At 59.0% G+C, this 21,113-nt stretch overlaps 1 protein-coding gene across 4 annotated transcripts; it reads left to right on the top strand.

The window, feature by feature from the left end:
- The first annotated feature begins 1,016 nt into the window (after positions 1-1,016).
- Positions 1,017-20,750, top strand: Mtss2 (MTSS I-BAR domain containing 2). Of its 4 annotated transcripts, none has more exons than XM_004842885.4 (14): positions 1,022-1,255; positions 5,501-5,562; positions 5,653-5,726; positions 6,391-6,475; positions 6,560-6,651; positions 6,858-6,932; positions 8,119-8,276; positions 8,555-8,662; positions 9,208-9,305; positions 10,746-10,872; positions 16,504-16,578; positions 16,913-17,089; positions 17,263-17,428; positions 17,548-20,750. In XM_004842885.4, the coding sequence occupies exons 1-14, from the start codon at positions 1,187-1,189 to the stop codon at positions 18,318-18,320; spliced, it is 2,139 nt and encodes a 712-aa protein (XP_004842942.1). In that variant the 5' UTR covers positions 1,022-1,186; the 3' UTR covers positions 18,321-20,750. The 4 variants fall into 4 exon arrangements, with proteins under 4 accessions (XP_087060739.1, XP_087060733.1, XP_004842942.1 ...); XM_013071498.3 differs by having other exon boundaries at positions 1,023-1,255; positions 10,650-10,872; XM_087204613.1 differs by lacking the exon at positions 16,504-16,578 and having other exon boundaries at positions 1,017-1,255.
- Positions 20,751-21,113: the final 363 nt, after the last annotated feature.

Genomic DNA, 21,113 nt, shown 5'->3' with positions numbered 1-21,113 from the left:
TACTGGGACTCATCCCCATTGGGCAGGTGCGAGCTGAGCCTCCAGCTTTTATGGATGGAAAGGAATTGCATGCTGCAGAGCACTCTGCAGATCGCTGGGCAAAGAGAAGAAAGGCCAGTCCAGGGAGGGAGCGAGGGTCGGGTGCTCCAAACCTCGGGTTGGCTCCAAGAGCCTCTCCACACGAACTCCTGGGCCAGGGGTCACCTGTCCCCAGGCCCCTGCAGGCACTGGAGTCGGGGAGGAAGGAGAGTGCCTGCTTTTCCCCAGAGCCCAGCAACGTGCAGCCCCATGAGTGGGTTTTACCTGCCTGGAGCCTCCAGGACGACGGGCTGTACTTGCTGTCACCCACGTGCACATGTGTGCGTCCCCACGCACTGCCCAAGCATCAGGGGTTGCTCTGCTGGTGGGCACGGACCCCCACTGACTAAGAAGAAGGTTGCCCCAGGGCCAGGAGACCACTATCCCCCAAAGCCCGTCACCGGACTCGCCATCCGGGTGACATCGCCGCTCAGAAAAGAACCAGAGAACTTAGCGAGGAGGGTGCCAAGTACCCGCTCCCGAAGCCCCTCGTCACCCCGCCACCGCGCTCGTCTTTGAAAACGCGGGAAGTGCCCCAACCGAGACCCAAGGCTAGGAGGCGTCTCCGCAGACCCGGACCCCGCCGCCCCTCCACTCTCGCCTGAGGACTGGGCGAGCCCCGCCCCCGCCTCCGCCACTGCCACCGCCCCCGCGCCACCGCGACCCGCAGTGGCGCCCGCGCCCGCCGGCCCGCTCGCCGGACCAGTCTGGCAGCGCCCGGGCTCGGATTTCAAAGCCCTGGTTGCTGGCCGTGAATGGGCCTGCGCCCGCCCGGCCTTTCCCACAGCCCCCGCCCGCGCCCCCCCCCCGCGCGCCCACGTGACGCCGGAGCTCGGCGGCTCCGATTACCGCCGCTGCCGCCGCTCAGAGCCCGCGCCCAGGCTGCGCTGCTCGCCGCCCGCTCGCGCCCCCCGGCCCCGCCGCGCCCGCCGCGCCATGGCCCGCGCCGCCCGCCCTCGGCCCGCGACCCCGCAGCGCCGCACGGCAGGACGCTGAGCAGGGCTGCTGGCGGAGGCCCAGAGCGAGCGCCCCGCGGCCCGGCCCCGGTCCCTGCCCTGCGCCGCCCGCGCCCCTGCGCGCCCCGCGCTGCGGCCCGCCCGGCCCGAGCATGGAGACGGCGGAGAAGGAGTGCGGCGCCCTGGGCGGGCTCTTCCAGGCCATCGTCAATGACATGAAGGTAACCGGGGCGCGGCGGGGTCGGGCGCGGGGGTGCGGGGACGGCGGTGTCCTCAGGGGACGCGTGGCGGCGGGTGGCCGTGCCCTGCGGTGGCGGCGAGTCCTTGTCTCGGCGCGCCCTGCTTGCGTCCCCCATGAGCCCAGGTCTTGGGGTGCCTGTCTGGGGGGTGTGGGTGCTCGCGGATTGGGGTATCGGTGCGGTGCCCAGGGTCGCCGCGCGCAGTGCCGCCACGAGCCTGCGCACACTCGGGCGCTCTGCGGCCCAGACCCTCCAACCATGAATGGGATTTGGCTCCAGGGCCGAGTCTCTGTGGCCCTTGAACGCGTCTGGGGTCTCTCCGGCCTCTGCCCTCCTTCCACCACAATCCCCCCCAATCCTCGATGACCCTGGAGCCCAGACAAAGCTATCCCCACAGAAGCAGGAACAGCTAATAAAGCAGAGACGGTTAACTCCTTCCCCCACGGGCTGCGGCCGGACCCTGCGACAGCTGCCCCGCCCCGCCCCCCCCCTCGGCAGCCACCCCGGACTCCGGAGTCTCGGGGCTGGGTGTCCCTGCATCCCGACAATGGGCCTTATCATCACCTGGGAATGCAGGCGGTGAGAAGGTTGGGATTGGAGGCGCAACCCCATGGGAGCGCTTTTCCTGCCCCCACCAACACCCGGGGCTCTGGCACCAAGCCTCCCTCCCCTACGGTGACTACCCAAGGTCAGGTAGGAACAGGCCACCAATTTCTGCGCACCTGCCAGGTGGGGAAACTGAGGCCTTGGAACAGCTCAAGGTCATTAAGGAGAATGTTGGACCCTGCCCTGACTTCAGCTGTCACTGTTCATCTGAGGGTGTTGGGTGGGGGAATGCTCTCCCACAGAGACCAGGGTTTGACAAGACTGCCTACCCCGAGCGAGCAGAGGCCCAGCTCCAGGGACAGGGTGGGGGCAGGAACCAGCGCTCCTACCCTTCTCCTCCGTCCAAGATCACAGGCTGGGTGAAGAATCTGGGTTCCCACAGGCACCCCAAGGGCCCCCTCCCAGCCCCCACCCAGTATACAGCACAGTCCTGCCTGTATACACCACACACTCCAGTGCGACCCACCAAGAGTTCCACACGGGCGCTTTGGGAGGTGGACAGCTGCAGGCAGGCAGGAGCTTGGGGCTCCCTCCCGGTACTGCCAGGGTGGGGGGACAGCCCCAGGGACAGCTGCCAGATCTCTGTCCCACAGGAAGAGGAGGTCTGAACTGGGACTGCCCAGTGAGCAGCATGTGAGGGCGCCCCACCGTGGTGCACTCCCCTGAGACCTCCATCCCTGGCACCTCCACCTGCGGGCCCCTTCTGCCGGCTCTCAGCAGCCTCCGTCCATCCTGTGGCCCACACAGGCCGGGCATCGGGGTCCTTTTCTGGCACTGGCAACCCGGACCACCTCGCCTGGCCATTGCCCTGCTGGCTGAGGGTGGGAGCTCCCCACATGTCCTCCCGCTGGCAGCTGCACAGCATACACTGCAGCAGCAGCCGCATCTGCCCGGAGGGATCCTCGCTGGGTCCCCTCCCTCCCTGCCAATTGCAAGGAACCTGAGGGAGAAGCCAGTAGGGCCCAGGCCAATGGCTCAGACTGGACTGGGAGGCCCTGACTAGGTGATGGGCAGGACTTGCAGTGGGAGGCAAATGGGAGCGCTTCAGGTATGGAGACACCACAAACAGATTTGCCCCTACTGATGACACCCATGTGTTCAGGGACAGAAGACGGGCCTGGGCCACCTGAAGGCCAGTTGGCTGGATTTGAGGGGCAGCTTCCAGCCGCCAGCTGGCCAGCCAGGTCATGAGACTGAGTGTGCCCATGGGAGCCACCAGACCCTGCAGCAGCTCTCCCTGGGCCCCAGCCCTGGGCTGAGGATGGCAGAGGGGAGGAGGGGGCTCCCTAGTTACACCTGAGCCTGGGCACCCAGAGGAGGGGAGGAGCCTGGGGGTTGACCACTGACTACTCAACCCAGAGTGGGCAGGGACTGGCCAGGCCCACAGGCGTGGGCACAGTGTCCCAGCAGAGACCTGCATGGGTCCATCCAGAAAACAGGCTCATAGTCCTTGCCTCCCCTCCAGAGCGACAGTGTCACCCAGACACAGCAGCTCCCCAAAGAGGCAGGCCTGTGGCTCTCAGCTATACTGACCAAGCCCGTGCCACCTGCCAGGCCCTGTGCTGGGTGCTTTCCTGCACCAAATGCCCACGGAGTCCACACTCGACCCGGGTCGGTAGGTGAGGTCCCTCTCCTGACTGTACAGGTGAGGACAGTTAGTTAGGCTCGGGTTGCCTGGCAGGCCCTCTCTCTGGGGCTGGAGCCTGGGCTGCTCCTCTGTACACCACATCTGGGCCACAGCAGCCCCTGTCAGTCCCATCCACCCACTTGGGGACCTTGCCTCCTGGTATCCTGGAAATGGGATCCCTCTAACCCTGACCCTCAGACACCCCACCTCACCACCCCATGGCCTTAGCAAGTCCCTTAGCATCATCACCAAGACTCCATGTCCTCCTCAGTGAAAGGGGGCAGTGCTAGGGTTCATCGTACAGCCTGTGGTGTCAGTGCTGTGGGACCAGCCATTCACTGTAAGCCACAGAGCTGGGCTCCTGCTCAACCCGACAGCCAGGGCCCAGGCCCGGTGAAGGCCAGGATACCCTCCCTGGGGCACCGGCCATTCCAGCCCTTTCTCTTCCCGGTCTCTGGATCCTTTATGAGCTGTGGAGAACAAGGAAAGTATCCCTGGGCCTGCCACCCCCCAGAAGTCCCCTCTCCTTCAGAGGGAGACAGCTCTCTATGAAACCACCCTGAGGCTGCTGCCCCTTGGGTGTCCTGTGCCAGTGTCCTGTCCCAGAACATTTTCTTGGTACCCTGGGGGCGGTCTTAGCAGCTTCCAGGCTGGGTGGGGTCTAGGTGGTGGGAGGGCGCCCCCTTTCAGAAGACCCTGGTGGCCAAAACCTGGGTCAGCTTCCCAGGACCACCAGGGCCAACCCCGAAGGCCCGTTTACGCTCTGCCCGTATGGGGACAGCCCACCCACAGCCACCTCCTCTTGTTCCAGCCTCGGTGCACTTCTCAAATATTTGTTTTCCCTGGACACTGGCTGAGCTAGGCTGGGAGGGGAGGGCGTTTGTGAGGTTCCTGAACCTGGCTGAGTCCTTTCTGCCCCTGGACTCGGCCTGGAGTGGCCAGCTCCCCCCAACCCGCCATGGGGCTGCAGCCAAGTGAGTCTCCTCTGAGGTCTTGGGGGCACAGTCTGTCTTCCCTCCCTTGCCCATGCCCTCCCCATGCCCATCCTCCAAGCAGGGGAAAAGACCCCTTTCCGCCAGGGCTGCCCTTCAAAGGCAAGGCCTCCCCAGTACCCTGAGCCCAAGGGCCAAGCTTCCTCCAGGCCCCGAGTCAGCGGAAGAGGCATTAGCCAGAAAAGCCCCTTAATCAGACTGGACCACTTGGTCGCCAGGATCCCGACTTCCCTACTGGGAAACCCCCTCCCCTCGAGGAGCCCTGGGCCAGGATAAAGGCCACACTGTTTCCCCTGGAGGGGAGGGGAGCAGGGGGGTGGAGAGAGGTGGCTCTGTTGCCCACACAAGGCCCCATTCAGCCCCAGGGCTGGTTGTCCGGGGCAGGCTGGCCAGGCCCTGCAGCAGCCCCGGCCTCCCCTGGCCTGGGAGCCACTGCCACTGGCCTGGGATGGTTGCCGGCCAGCAGCAGCTTCCGGGGCCCCTACCAGCCTGGCTGCTGTGAGCCCTGCCAGCCTCCATGGGAGCTTCTGCCTCCAAGGTGGGCAGGGGACATGGTGCTCAGATCCCTGCCAGACCCCCAGAGGGCCCAGGACACAGGACCTGCCATCTGCTGCTTCCATGTCCCGAGGGAGGACGGGGGCGTGCGGTCGCTGACTGACTTCCTGAGCACCACAACGGGAGGGATGAGCAAAGGCCAAGCCTCCCTCATAGCTGGTGCCCTGTCCTCAAACCTCTGTCCTACCTGACAGCACAGGAGCCTCCTGTCCCCTAGGCCACGACCACTCTTGGAAACTGCCCCAAAGCCTGGCAGTGCAGCCTGTAATCCCAGCACTCAGGAGACTGAAGCAGGAGGGTCACCATAAGTTTGAGACCAGCCTGACATAGCAAGATCCTGTCTCAAAAAACAAAAAAGCTGCCCCAAGTCTGGACAACATGTGGGGAGCCCAGCACCCTGCAGCACCCCTCAAAAACACCTCACTTCCTCTCCCCCTTCCCCGGCAGAGCTCCTACCCCATCTGGGAGGACTTCAACTCCAAGGCCACGAAGCTACATTCTCAGTTGAGGTGAGGCTGCGCAGGGCCCCCCACTGGGGAGGGGCGGGCAAGAAAGGATCCCTCACCCTCTGACCAGCCCCCAACTGTGCGTCTCCCCAGGACCACTGTGCTGGCTGCTGTGGCCTTCCTGGATGCCTTCCAGAAAGTGGCTGACATGGCCACCAACACCCGAGGTGGGCAGGGTCACGGCTGGCCGGGATGCCCAGGGCGGGCTGGCGGTGGGCAGACTGAGTGGAGCGTGGGCCAGGGAAAGGGTGCCAGGCCCCGAGTGGAGACCTCGGGCTCCGCCCCCGATGGAGTGGGCTGTGGGGACAGTGAGCCCCGGTCACAGGAGGCATGCAGGCAGGAGTGGGAGCGGTGGCAGGAATGTTGGACTGTGGGGCTTGCTTCAGTGCTGTGGGCAGCTCAGGTGACCCCTCAGCACGGTCCTTCGCCCTTCTGTATGGTAAGTCTCGGCCTTTTCTCACTCATCCCCTGAGGACCTGGGCTCCTGGTCCTTGGGGTGTTGAGAACGCCTGGCAGGCGCGTGCAGGCCCCCTTATGCCCGCATCTGGGCGCGCCTGGAGGGGCTCCCGCGGGACTGGCCGGGAATTTTCCTGACTGTTCCTTGGGCAACCCTCGGTGCAGGCCTCTCCCAGCTGGGGCAGATGGGAGGCTCCATCCTGACCAGCGGGGCACGCGGCTGGTTCTCGTGTCCCGGGTCAGGGCCCTGCAGGTTTGCCAGGTGGTGGCGCTGATTATGGGCTGAGGTCTTTGCGGGCCAGGGTGCCCCCTCGTGGCCACAGAGGGGACTGCGGAGGCCGCGGGCCCAAGCCCAAACTGCGCTTGCCTCACCAGGGGCCACGCGGGACATCGGCTCGGCGCTCACGCGCATGTGCATGCGCCACCGCAGCATCGAGACCAAGCTGCGGCAGTTCACCAAGTGAGTAGGCGTGGCGAGCGAGTGGGGGGCGTCCTGTGCCCCTGAGATCTCCTCTCCGCAGCCTGACCCCAGTCCCGCCCACAGCGCGCTGCTGGAGAGCCTCATCAACCCGCTGCAGGAGCGCATCGAGGACTGGAAAAAGTCGGCCAACCAGCTGGACAAGGACCACGCGAAAGGTAGGACAAGCCCTCACCCGGGTTCCCCACCCCACGGGGACTCCTATTACAGCCTCTTTTCTTGTTTGTCATTTTTGTCTTTTGAGATAGTTTCTCTCTGTGTAGCTCAGGCTGGCCTCCAACTATCAGTGATCCGAGTGCTGGGATTACAAGTGTGCACCACCACACCCAAATTTATACTTCTTCTCTACCCCCTCCCTGCACAGAGTACAAACGAGCCCGGCACGAGATCAAGAAGAAGTCCTCAGACACGCTGAAGCTGCAGAAGAAAGCACGCAAAGGTAGAGCCCAGAGCGCCCCACTGAGGCCCCGCCCTGCGGGCCCCACTCCAGAGCCCCGGCTGCCTGGTGGGCACCTCCAGGGTGTCATCGCGGCCGGAGGAGCCCCCATCCCCAACACGAAAACCTCCAGCCTGAAGGGTGGGACAGAGGGAGCCACCCTGCGCCCCAGCCCAGCCCAGGCCCTCCCTCGGGGAGGCAGCAGGAGGCCCCCAGGCCCCACCCCACCCCAGGAGTGGCACTGTCCATCTGGCTGTCTTTCACACATTCTTTCTTTCTCTGTCTCTCCTCCTCTCCTCCTCCCACATCCTTCCTGTAGAGCTACTTGGTAAGTCAAATGTCCGTCCCTCCAGCTGCTCCTCCTCTCCTTGTCGCATTTGTCTGTCTCCCCTCAGCTCAGGGCCCTTGGAAGGAACCCCTCCAGGCCAAGGAGGAGCAAGGAAGGCAGTCCGTGCACCGAGGGAGGGGCCTGGGGCACCATCCCCCCCTGGCCAGGGATGAGTCCCAGGCCACTGCTGGGTCAGTCTGCCAGGCCAGGAGGGGTTGGCTGGCTGGGCTGGGCAGGGTGGGAGGCCCCTGTCCCTGCCAGGCCAGCCAGCTCCTTACCTATTACTTCCTGCTTCCCTCACCATCTCTCCACATCATCCTCTTGCCTTTCTCTGTCTCTCTCGCTGCCTCTTTGTGTCGCTGTTGTGTCCTTGTGCGTTGCTCCCTGAGCTCGGTGGGGGCCCACGCTGAAACTGCCTCATACCCACTCCCTGGGCCCAGCTCCGAGCCCTCCTGACCCCCACACGTCTTGTGGGGTCTGGCCTGTAGCTGAGCCACTATCCTGCTCTACTTGCCCCTGCTTCCAAGCCACTTCCTTGTGCCCCATGAGGCGAGGGGCCCCATCCCAGGGCAGCAAGGGCAGCAAGGGTGGCCTGGGCAGGGGAGGCCTCCATGGCCCTGCCCACCCCAGATCCTGTGGCTTCGCAGCGTTGGTGTCTTTCCTGTGCGTGCTTGTCTGTCTTCTCTGCCTGCTCTGGTGGGACCAGCCCTTCCACTAGCCCCACGGCCCACCTTCCCCAGTCCCCTGGTTCCCATGGTAGTGCCCAGCCCCATGGCCAGGGACGCCATCATGGGGGCCAGTGCCATGGGTGCAGCAGACAAGGCTGGCATCCCCAGCACAGCATCCCTCCACACCCCCCAGGGAAAGGAGACCTGCAGCCCCAGCTGGACAGTGCCCTGCAGGACGTCAACGACATGTACCTGCTGCTGGAGGAGACGGAGAAACAGGCAGTGCGCCGGGCCCTCATCGAGGAGCGAGGCCGCTTCTGCACCTTCATCACCTTCCTGCAGCCTGTGGTGGTGGGTCCCCAGGGGACTCAGCAGGGTGGTGCAGGTCCAGGGGAGACCTCTTGACCTCTGGGGACATGGTCTGTGATCCCTGACTAGTTGTATCCAGGGCCACATGCTCCTGGCCCCGAATCAGGCCTCCTAGCTCATCGTGCACCTCTTTGATATGGACGAGTGGTCTTGCCAGCCCCGGAAACACTGTTAGCAGGGTAGGGTAAGGGGAGAAACCTGAGCAGGTCAGGCAGCAGGTAGGCAACAGAATCATCAGGTCTTCCTGGCCGCTTCCTCAGAACGGTGAGCTGACCATGCTGGGAGAGATCACCCACCTGCAGGGCATCATTGACGACCTGGTGGTGCTGACCGCGGAACCCCACAAGCTGCCTCCCGCCAGCGAGCAGGTGCGGTGAGCCCTGGGGCCAAGGGCCAGGGAGCGGGCGGTCCTACCCTCAGCTGGGGTCCATAGAGGAGAGAAGGGGGGCAGATGGGAGAAGAGACCAGATACCATCCAGCAGCCACTGTGGTGCATCCAGGAGCACCTGCCCAGGTGAGGGGTAACTGCCCAGGGCCCCACAGAGGTCCCGGATGGAGAGCAGATGGGTGGAAATCCCAGATCAGATTCCTGGGGCCTGGCCTTTCCAAACCTGGTCATGCCTGGCTGCCGCCCACACCCAGAAACGCTGTCGCCTACCTACCCTAGACCCAAGCACACCTATCTACTTCACCATCCACTGCTCCCACTGCACAGCCCACATGGCATTGTGCTTGTAGGCACTTCCTGTGTGTCCAGCACCTTGCTGAGCCCTTTCCACAGGGCACCACATTGAAGCTTCCTGATGGTGCCTGAGACGCAGGAGGAAACGGAGACTCTGAGAGTAATGAGAAGGCTGTGTGCAGGTTAGAGACTGCCACTAGCCTAGTGACCCCCATCCATGTCCCTGTGCAGGTGATCAAAGACCTGAAGGGCTCAGACTACAGCTGGTCCTACCAGACCCCACCCTCTTCACCTAGCAGCTCCAGCTCCCGGAAGTCCAGCATGTGCAGGTTGGTGAGGGGAGGTCTCAAGAGGAGGAGGTGTAACCCCAGGAAGAAACAGGCCAGCACCCAGCAAAGCTGCATGGCGACTGCTTCCGGTCCCAGAGTTCACACAACTTCACAGCACCCAAGGAATTGTCAAGTAGACAGGGAAACCTTGCCCTGTCATTTGTCCCAAGAGTGCTGCTGGAGCACGCATTTGTTGGCAGGAAGGAGGGGACAGTAGCTTCAGTTACAGAACATTAACTGTGTGCCAAGTGCCATGCATTTTCTTCATTGAATCCTAACAACACTGTGTCAGGCGTAGTGTTGTCTCCATGTCACAGAATGGGAAACTGAGGCACAAGGTCCCAGCATGTAACTGCTGGACTCTACCAGGCCCAGGACAATGTAGGGTCATAGTAAGAAACTGAGATCAGGGAAGGTTTCCAAGGTTTCTGGGAACTAAAGGTGAGGTCACAAGGTGAAGGCTCCTCCAGTCCAGCTGCTTCCTGGAGCTGGAGCCCAAGCAGCCACCACAAGCTCCAGCCCTGGCGTAGGCTGGCCCTGAGGTCTCCCAGAGCCAGGGAAAGGCCCAGGAGCCCACCAACCACCCGGCTGCCTCAGGATGGGGCACCCTTCCTCAGGCTGGCACTGCAGCCAGATCTGGAGGAGACATTTACAAAATGGCCCAGCAGTCACTTCCTTCCTGGGGCTGCTGGAGCCTCTTGCGACCCTGATGGGTGGCCATCCCAGGAAGGAGTGTTGATTTCAGGGTGACCCATGCATGCCAAAGGACAGGCAGGGGTCAGGAGTCTCCAGGGTCACAGTCAGGAGGAAGGCAGCCTGCACTGCCAGGAGACCACCCAGGGCCGAAATGGCTGTGCAGAGGGTATGAGCCATAGAGCACTGGGCAGTCTGCAGGGGAAGGTGACGAAGGAGGTGCCAGAGAGTCACTGCATGCCCAGAGCTAGATGCCCATCTCAGACTGGCAGACTCTGAGACGGCAGTTTAGCAGTGGACACACTAGGGGCATTTGATGCTTGGTGACCCCATTTCCCCATTGTTAACCTGAGGACAAATGTTCTAGTGGCAAAGGAGGAGGCAGAGATTGCCTCGCCCTGGGCATGCCCTGCCAGTGGCTCCCCAGCCCTGAGGCTCTGAAAGGGCACGGCTGGCTGTCCCCTGCTCCACACCATCCCAGAGCCCAGCTCCTCTGCAGTACCCGGGTCTCAGGACCTCATAGTCTGACATTCTCTTTTCCTTCCTCTGCCCCACACCTCTGTCTCCCACCCTCGTCTGTCATCCTCCCCACCACACACACCCCTGTGTTTCCCTGTCTGGCCACTGTGCCCTCCTCCTTCACTCCCTCAGTGCCCCCAGCAGCAGTAGCAGTGCCAAGGGTGGCGGAGCCCCGTGGCCTGGGGGTGCCCAAACATACTCACCCAGTTCCACCTGTCGCTACCGCAGCCTGGCGCAGCCAGCCACCGCCACCACCCGCCTCTCCAGCGTGTCCTCCCACGACTCTGGCTTCGTCTCCCAGGATGCCACCTACTCCAAGCCCCCCTCGCCCATGCCTTCAGACATCACCAGCCAGGTGAGGGGACACCAGGAGGACCCCCTGGGGTGGAGTGCAGCAGCCTCGGGTGCTTCACATGCCGGGCCACAAAGGGCTGTTGAGATGTCCCGGGGCTGCTGTTCCTTCCCATACTGACATTATCGATTTCCATCTCTACCTTTTTTTTGAGACAGGATCTTGATCTATAGTTCAGGCTGGCCTTGAACTCACTATGTAGCCCAGACTGTCCTACAGTTTACAGCAATCCTCCTGCCTCAGCTTCCTGAATGCTGGGATTACAGGCGTGCGCCACCACTCCCAGCAGTCTCTTTGCTTTTAGACTCCCTATGTTATGCTTTAAATGAGTCTTGTAAACAACATATGCCTGTATTTTCTTGTTTCATCCAAGCTAATGATATCATGTCGTGCGTGCGTGCATGTGTGTGTGTGTGTGCTTGTTACTGGGGATGGAACCCAAAGCCTCACACATGCTAGGCAGACATCCCGAGCTATGTCCCCGGTCCAAGCTATGGTCCCTGTATCCCCACTTTCATTCTGTTGCTAGGATTCCAGTTAAGTGTCCGTCACACCGTCTCGTTCTTTCTCTCTAGTTCATATTCTTAACCTCCTTGTTTCTCTGCACTACATTCTGGCTAAATGGTCTTCCAGTCTACTTGTTCTCTAGCTTGCTATTTGACCTGCCCACAGAGGGTTTTTTCTTTTAAGCTTTTATTCTGAGGTGATTTTTTTCCCAGTACCGGGAATCAAACTCAGGACCTCGCACTTGCCCTGAGGTCATTTTAGACTTATGGAAAAGTCGTCAAAAGAGTCCTGAGAGCTCAGATACCCTCCCTATAGTCTTCTGCAGTGTTGACAACTTAGGTAACAATTTTCAAAACCAGGAAATTAGCCCTGGCACAGCACGAGTGCCTGATCCGCAGACTTGTTCCACATTGTGCGAGTTTCCTCTCTGCTGTCCTTTTCTGGCCCAGGAGCCTGTACAGAATCCTGTGTAGCACTGAGTTTCTGTGTCACCTGAGCTCCTCCCGCCTGTGAGTTCCTCAGTCCCATCCTCCTTCCTTTCATAACTTGGACGCTTTGAGGAGCGCTGGTCAGGCATTTTGTAGGATGTCTCTCAGTTGGGGTTGGTCAGATTCTTCCCATTTAGAAGGAGAGGTCAGTCATTGTGCAGTACCACAGAAGTAGCACTGTGCCCTCCCTGGGACATCCAGTCAGCCACGTGCTAGATCTCATCCCTGGTGGCACCATGATCCTTGGCCATGCGGTGTCTGCCAGGCTTCCCCTCTGTAGGGCCCTAAGTTTCTGCTTTGTCATAAATCACGTATCTTGAGGGCGAAGCTTTGAGACTCCCAATATCCTATTCTTCATCAGACTCACTCTCTGACTTCAGCATCCATTAATGATCCTTGCCTGTGACAACAGTGATGTGCCTACTTGCATCATTCCTCCTGCATTTATTAAGTGGAATTCTGCTGTAAAAATATCTCCTCCCTCATTTATTTATGTAGTCCATTACTTATTTATACCAGTATGGACTCAAATATTTCCTTTATTCTATGGGCTATAATCCATTACCACTGAGTCTCTTTAGATCTTTATTGATGTATCCTGTTCGTGCCCCGAGGTAAATATGTCCTACGGGTACAGCTCCATGACTCCACACGCTGACCACACCTGTGTAACCAGCACAAGACCACAGTCTCGTTCAGCCTGACCCCCTTTAGTCTCCTAGCCACTGCTCTACCCAAGGACCACCACTGTGCTGACGACTGGTTCTGCCTTCCTTCCTTTTATCTTTTAAAAAATCTTGTATATATGTATGTATTCACTGTTGCCTCTGTACACATATGGAATCATATAGTAGGTATCCTTTATGCCTGGCTTTTCTTCGGCATTGTGTTGTGAGTCATCTTTTATGTGGTGATGTGTGTCACTCTCACACTGCATAGCCATCTGTCGTATGAATGTATAACTTACCCAGCTCTTCTGCATTTGATGGCCACTTGATAATTTCTAGTTTGGGGGCTTGTGAACGTTCTAGCATTTCTGCACACCCACAGCAGGGTTGGGATTAGGTACTACCAGGCAGTATTCCAGAGTGACTGCACCACTTCAGTCTGATCACAGCATTACCAGTCTATTGCGATGCCACGTCCTCAGCAGCCCTCGGTATTTCATACCTTTTTCATATCGGGCATCCTGATAGGTGTCCAGTAGCCGCCCCTCTGCGGTTTGAATTTGCATGACCCTAATAACAATCAGATGGAATGCCTTTTCATACTTGTAAAGTCCATTTGAATAGCTTTCACAAAGGTCCTGTTCCATCTTTTGTTCATTATTTTCTCTGAAATTGTGTTCTTAGTGATTTGTAGTAAGTACTCTTGACAGACTGTGGATCCAAATCCTTCATCAGATACCTTCTCGAATTCTGCAGGGATTTTTTATCCTTTTAATGGGATCTTTTCATGACTAGACGTTCTCACATCTGTAGTCCAGTTTATCTGTTACAGTATTAAATTGTTTATACTTTTGGTGTCCTGCTTGAAACGTTTTTTCATACTCCCAGGTCAGAAAGATGTTTTCCTCCAGAAAGCCATTTTTTTTTTTTGGTACCTTTTTTACATTTTTCATTTAGATCTGCAGCTTATCTGGAATTGATTGATTGATGATTGACTGAATATGTGTGAATTAGGCTAGGTAGGTCCATGTGGGCCTCTGATTAACCCAGAACAATCTACTGAAAAGGCCATCTGTCATAGCCTCTCTGTTCTGCCGTAACAAAATACTATGAACAACAGAAATGTGTTTCTCACAGTTCTGAAGACTCAGAAGGCCAGGATCAGGGCTCCAGCAGATTTGGAATCTGGTAAGGGACTGTTTGGGGCTTCCCAGAGGAAGAGTCCTCCCGTGGTGGAAGGGGCAGACTAGCTCTGTCCAGCCTTACTTCTGAGGACACCAATCCCATTTGTGATGACTCTAGCCTCGTGATCTCATTACCTCCCAAAGACCCGACCTCCTAATGCCATTGTCTTGAGCGTCAGGGTGTCAGCACGTGAATTTGGAGGGACTCAAGCATCCAGACCGTAGCATCAGTGATTCCTTGTGCGCTGGGTGCATGGCCTTCCTGTCCAGCTGGCTGACAGGTCTGTCCTCGTGCCAGCCGCACCTCTCAATGATTGTGACTGCAGGAAATCTTGACATCTGCTAGTGAAAGTCCTCCAGCCTTATCATTCTACAGAATCACCTTTTCTATATGTGGCCCTTTCTATTTCCTTACGAATTTTAAGATTACCTTGTCAGTATCCACCAAAAACAACAAAACAAAAAATTTCTGGGATTTGGACTGGGAGTGTACATTTTTCTTTTGTTTAGGTCTTCAGTAATCTCAATTATGTTTTGTAGTTTTTATGTAAAGTCCTTAAACATCACTATTTTTTCCAGGTATTTAGTATTTGTTGTTATTATAAATTATATGTTTGTTAGCTGCTGGTTTTTAGAAATACAAATGATTTGGGGGGAGTTGTTTTTTTTATAGTCCAGGCTGGCCTTGAATCACTGTGTATCCCAGGCTGGCCTTGAACTCATGGCAATCCACCTGCCTCAGCCTCCTGAGTGCTGGGATTACAAGCATGCACCATCGCCCCCATCTTACAATTGATTTTTTTTTAAACTAGGGATCAAACTCAGGACCTTTTGCTTGCAAGGTAGGCGGCAGCACCACTAAGCTAAATCCCTGGCCCTACAATTGATTTTTTTTCTGGCCTTGTATCCAATAATTTTCTTAAAATTCACTTACTAATTCTGATAATTTATAGTTTGTTTTGAATTTTTGTGTAATCGCAAGTAGTGGTTGTCTTATTTCTTCCTTTCCAGTCCTTTAGTGTTTTACTTTCTTTTCTTGCTTTATTGCACTGGCTAAGACTTCCAATGCTGAATAGAAGTGCTGATAGTGGGTGTCTGTCTTTTTCCCGACCTGAGAGGGAAAAATATCAATATTTGTTCAGATAGTCTCCATCAGATTAAGGATATTCCTTTCTATTCCTGGTGCTTCAGAGTTTTTTGGGGTTTTGGTTTTCATGAATGGATTTTAAACTTTTCCATTGACTTTTCCAATTTTTTTCCCATTAAGTTTTTTTTTAATTTTAACAATCATACTACTAGAATACTGAGAGTTATTTCCTTTGGAGCCTCACCTTGGTGCTTTGTTCCCTTTTATTTTGGTGATCTTGTTACTGACTCTGAGGATTCTTGTGCTACCAGAAGAATCAAACAGAAGCACTTTGGCGCAGGAACAAGCCTTTGATTCTGTACTCAAGCACAAGGGGGAAAGCTGTGGGGAACAGGAACCCAGCTGACCCAGAGGACAAAGGTGCACAGCTTTTGTAGCCTCCATGGGGTAGGCAGGGACTGGTCTCTTGATGTTGTCGCATGTAGAGGTAACCACTTCATGTGACATGTGTCTCATTACCATGTATGTCTCCACCTCGAGGTGTGATTGTTACTGTGCTAATATGGTGAAGGTAACTGTAAGTTACTTCAGGGGGTATTCTATGCATGCATTTGTCCCTTGCCTTGTGGAATTTGCCCTTATCATCTGGAAAGGTTCCTAATTGGGTTTTGGGGTGAGGCAGATCACCTGCCTCTGTGACTTTGATTTTACTGATCTTGGCTCTGGCTTCTTGGTATCTCTACTAAGCACATAGTCTGAAGGCTGAGCCGAGTCCCCATCCTAGTGTGTTACCCTAATCTCATAACCTTGAAGGCTGGTCCATTGTTTGTGTCTGTTAACCCCAAAAGCGCGAGGGCTGGCCTCACTGCCTCAGTCTTGGCTCATTATAATCTGTGGGAAACCTGCAGATCGAAATCGGGGGTGATATGAGAGCTGGGTCAGAGCTGGGGTGCTGCTGGTCCCCTCCCCACTGCCCTGGCTTAGATTGCTCATCCAGGAGAGCACTTCACTTGGCTCCATCTCTGAGCACAGACCGGAGTCAGCATCTGCCCTGGAAACCCAGCCATGTGCTCTGAGTCCGCCTGTATTTCTCCTTCCTTCATTCACTGTGTGGAGTGGGAGGACCTGCAGGACACCTACCCCCTACTGGGGAGTCCCCCATTCACACTCGGGCCACTCCTAAATGGGGTCCCTCACCCCATTCTCCTTTGAGTCCACAGCTGTCCCAGCTCTCTGGCAGCTCTTTGCTGCTCTCCTTTGCTGGACTCTCTTCCTCAACCACCGAGTGCTCGCTGCCTGGTTGGCTCCTCCTGCCCCTTGGCTGTCCATGTGTGGCTCCAGCCCTGACTGCACTCAGCTCCAGCCTTGTAAATACAGTGCTCAACCACATGGCACCCTCGAGTCACGGGCAGCTCCATTTAGTGTGCACAGGACAGTGCTCGGGACTCCTTGTGCCTCACCTACCACATGCAGGCCATCGGCAGCGAGTACTTAGAATGTGCAGTTCCTGGGCTGGGCCATTTGGCTGGGCAGTGCCCACTATGGCACTCTGGGCCACAGCATCTGCCACACTGCTGTTGGTGGCCATGGCCCATGGCAGGTGCATGCATGCCAGCACTGTGACCACATCTGTTCTCTCCTCTCCTCCCTGCCATCCGCCGGCCCCTGTCTGTAACCACCTGCTCACCTCTGCATGGCAGAAGTCCTCCAGCTCTGCATCCTCTGAGGCTTCGGAAACCTGCCAGTCTGTTAGCGAGTGCAGCTCCCCCACCTCGGTCAGTGCTCCCCGCCCCAAGACTGTCACCAGCTGTCTGCCCTGTGCCCTCCCAACCTGAGGCTGTCACCGCGGGAGGGCCCAGGTTCAGCCAGAGAGCTGTGGGGACATGGCACCCGTCTCCACCAGAGGAGCTGCCTGCCACCACCCGCTGCTGCTGCCTCCCTGCTGGGACACCCTGTTCTGGACCTGGTGGGATGGAGTGGGTCACACCTGCCCTTCTGGGCTCTGGCCTTGCCCATGATTGCAAGCCAGAGGCCCCCTGCAGACCTGGACACCCTTGGCCACGGGCAGCAAGGCCAAGGGGCCCCTGACCTGCCTGCCACACCTCACAGGACTGGACCAAGGCCGGCCCCCATGAGCAGCCCACAGGCACCACCCTGCAGCGGAGGAAGGACCGAGTGGAGCTCCTCCGAGACACAGAGCCAGGATCTGCTAGCACAGGCCCCCTGGGCCCCACTGGGGAGGAGGCACCTCGACCCCGGATGTCCCCTGCCACCATTGCAGCCAAGGTGGGCAGCTAGCTCCCCGGGCAGCCTCTCCAGGGCCCCCCTTTGCTCCAGGCTCAGTACCGGGAGACCCAGCAAGTGGTCCCCAGGGCCATCCCCAGCCACCTTGGCGGTGACCCGGGAGTATGACTGAGGATGTGTGGCATGAGGCTTCAGTCTGCATTTTCTCACCCCAGCATGGCGAGGAGGTGTCGCCCGCCGCCAGCGACCTGGCCATGGTGCTGACCCGAGGCCTGAGCCTGGAGCACCAGAAGAGCAGCCGGGACTCACTGCAGTACTCCAGTGGCTATAGCACACAGACCACCACGCCCTCCTGCTCTGAGGACACCATCCCCTCCCAAGGTGGGCCCTGCAGCCCTGCCCTGCTAGTCGGGCCCTGTTCTGCCCTCTCTGTGTCCCCCCGGGTGGGAGGGATGCAGGCAGCACCCGGACCCCAGGCCTACCACATCCTGTGTCCCTAGGCTCTGACTACGACTGCTACTCTGTGAACGGTGATGCAGACAGCGAGGGGCCCCAGGAGTTTGACAAGTCGTCCACCATCCCGCGCAACAGCAACATCGCCCAGAACTACCGCCGCCTCCTCCAGACCAAGCGCCCGGCCTCCACTGCTGGGCTGCCCACAGCCACAGGCCTGCCCTCGGGTGCACCCCCTGGTGTGGCCACCATCCGCCGCACGCCCTCCACCAAGCCCACCGTGCGCCGCGCCCTGTCCAGCGCTGGCCCCATCCCCATCCGGCCACCCATTGTCCCCGTGAAGACGCCCACGGTGCCCGATTCCCCCGGCTACATGGGGCCCACGAGGGTGGGCAGCGAGGAGTGTGTCTTCTACACAGATGAGGCCGCCTCACCCCTGGCCCCGGACCTCGCCAAGGCCTCCCCGAAAAGGCTGAGCCTGCCCAACACCGCCTGGGGCAGCCCATCCCCCGAGGCAGCCAGCTACCCTGGGCCAGGGACCAGGCTGGCAGCGGAGGACGAGGAGGAGCAGCAGCTGGCCGCCAACAGGCACAGCCTGGTGGAGAAGCTTGGGGAGCTGGTGGCCGGGGCCCACGCCCTGGGCGAGGGCCAGTTCCCCTTCCCCACCGCCCTGTCGGCCACCCCCACCGAGGAGACGCCCACCCCACCCCCTGCTGCCACCAGTGACCCCCCAGCAGAAGACATGCTGGTAGCCATCCGGCGCGGGGTCCGGCTCCGCAGGACCGTCACCAACGACAGGTCGGCACCCCGCATCTTATGATAGTGCCACCCTCCCCACCCTGCATGGCCCTGCTGCAAGCAGGTGGCCCTGGTCTGTGAGCAGTGGCCACGCGGAGAGAAGGTACAGCCAGAGCGAGAACAGCGCAAGGGATGAGGCAAAGCCACTTGACAGAAAAAGACACCCGGGCTGGGTCTCAGGCTCAGCGTTTACCGGGAATTAACTCACAGACCTTGCCAGGACGGAGCCTGCAGGCCTGGAGCTGGTTTCGAAGCCAGTTTTATACTTTTCTTGCCTACTCTGTTCCTCTCTTCCTCCCTGCAGGCCCTGCCTTTTCCAAACTCCAGTGAGTCCACAGGGCCTGGCCAGCCTCCCTCTCGCCATCCTGGCCCCACCTGGCCCAGGGTCCACAGCTCAGCCCCCCTGGCCACTGCTCCCTGGGGTCCTGGGGTCCCAGCTCTCCCTTGAACGCTGAGCCTCTCCTCTCCCTACCTGCATACCCTGCTCTCCCTTACCTTCTCTCTGCCTCTCCCAGGCCCCTCTCCACCTGGGGGATAGGGTGGCTGTGGGGCCCGGAGTTCAGGCAGCTGAGGTAGCTAATTGGGGTCGGGGTGAGGGGAGTGAGGAGGAGCTGGGACGCCAGGCCTTCCCCTGGGGAAGTAGCCCAGGGTCCAGGCGGAGTCTTGGGGAAGAAATGCGTCAAGGGACCTTGTAGGGGAGGCTGGGGGACTTCCTGGCCCCTCACCCAGGAGGAATGGCTGCGGGGGGCTGCCGAGCAGCAGGGCAAGGAGTCCGGAGGCCCCTGGGGTCACCTGGCCAGCGCATAGGAGCCGTTTCAGATGCCACATTCTCATCTGAGCACACTGGGACTTTAACTCTGGCGGCACTTTGGAGCCACAGTTTCAGCAACCTTTAGGGTGGGGCTGGAGCCATAGAGGATGAGAGGCGGGTATTTGATGAGTCTCATAAAGTGGAGCTGACCCCAGACAAGGGCTCTGTGTGGGGCAAGCTGGTGGTACAGGGTGTGTGTCTTGAGTGCCTGAGAGATGGGGCTCCCACAGTGGCCTGGTGGGCCTGTGGCAGGAGGGCAGGATCGGCTCCCCCAAAGCCAGGGGGAAGGTGGGTAGCCACACTAAGGATGGAGAGGGCAGGACCAGGGCCACCTCTGGGCTGGGCTGCTGTGGCATCAGCAAGCTGCAGGCCTGCAGTGGGGAGCGAGTCTGGGGAGGTCAGCTTTGACTCTCTGTCGCCAGAGGAGATGCTCTCCTGGGACAGTCCTCCCAGTGGGGGCTGGGTCAAGGAGTGGGCCACTCTCCTACTCCACAGCCCAGGTCCGGCCAGGTCTGAGCAGGTAAAAGCATGTACGGCTAGGGCACGTGGAGGGATTCCAGGTGGTCCTCGGGTCAGTGGGGAAAGCTGCAGGGCCCCAAGGGTAGTGTCTCCCTGGGGGCCAGGAGAGCAGCGGGCCTCAGTCTGGACGGAGTAGAGTCAGGGCTGCCCAGGCTCCTGGGGACCCAGGATGCCCCTGTGCACATGGGGTCCCCATGGGGTCCCCCGAGGACTGCTGGAGTCCAGTCCGTGCAGATCTGGGAACTGCCCAGCTGAGCACCTTGCCTTCCAAGCTGGACGGATACCAGGGCCCCAGGGGTGGGGGCCAGGAGAGTGGGTGACCAGTCTGGGGCTCCCTGGGGTGGAATTTGCGCTGCACTTACCCCCAGGGACTTTCCTGGGCAGCTGATGGAGCGAGATTCGGGATGTGTGAGGGCACAGCGTGAGGCGCAGCAGCAGGATGGGCAGGCGTGGCCTCTATCGGGAGCGCAGGGGTGGGGGGGGTCTGGGGTTCCCCTCGAGGAGCGATCGCTGCCTCCTGGGGGCTTCACAGGGTGAGCACCGCGGCTCCAGGCTGGGTGGGAAGGGAGGCTGAGGGCTTCCCAGGGAGGGGGCGGGACGGAGCCCCCTCCGCTGTCCCCTCCCCTCAGAGCCCCTAGCTGTACATACTCCATCCTTGTGTGTTCCATGACTGTCCCCACCACCTTCCTGTCACTTATGACCACCTCGTAGGCTACCCCCTCGGGATCCGAGCCCAGCGCCCCACATCACAAACTTTGGTTTGGGGGGCTTCTTTACATTCATTTTATTTTTCATTTTGTACAGAGAAATATTCTTTTCAAAAGCGTCTTTCGACTGAAGTAACTTTTCTGGTGCTGTTGTTAACTTGTTCCTTTTTTTAATTTATTTTCCTACCCCAGGCTGCCCCTCCTGGTTCCAACTCACCCCTTTCCTCCCCTTACCCCACTCCCTCACTCCCCTCCATCTGGACCATTTTGTTTCTTTTCTTTCTGTCGGATTTTGAATACATTCTCCTCCCTGCCCTCTTCATTCCATCCTCCCCTTGATTTAAATAGTCACCGCTACAAGTAACAAATGCACTGTGAAGATTCCAGTATTAATAAAGTCGTACTGTAATTAACACTGCTGCCTCTGCCTGACTTCCCTGCCCCCTTCTTACCCCTGCACCCTGGCCTTGGCCACCCTGGACCCTGGGGACTCTGAGCCAAGCAGGTCCCCTGGCCCAGGGCCAGGAGTGGCCAGGGCTTCGGCCTGGACCTGAGACTTTGAGGTGGTCCCGCTCTGCCCCTGCTGGGGGCTATCTGGGCAGCCAGGGTGCGAGAGAAGATGGCCAACATCCCTGTCATCACTCTGACCCCCCAAGATGCCCCTCAGGCCTGCTGAGGTGCCACGGGCTAGGGTAGGGCTGGGAGAAACTTGATCCTCGAATGTCTGTGAATCATGCTCCATCCACTCCCAAGTCCAGATGCCTATCCCACCACTTGC

Source organism: Heterocephalus glaber, unplaced genomic scaffold (genome assembly GCF_053883595.1).
Source record: "Heterocephalus glaber isolate CG9 unplaced genomic scaffold, H.glaber_assembly_v1.0 deba00000071, whole genome shotgun sequence".
Classification (NCBI taxonomy): Eukaryota; Metazoa; Chordata; class Mammalia; order Rodentia; family Bathyergidae; genus Heterocephalus; species Heterocephalus glaber.
This window is presented reverse-complemented; position numbering and strand designations above follow the sequence as displayed.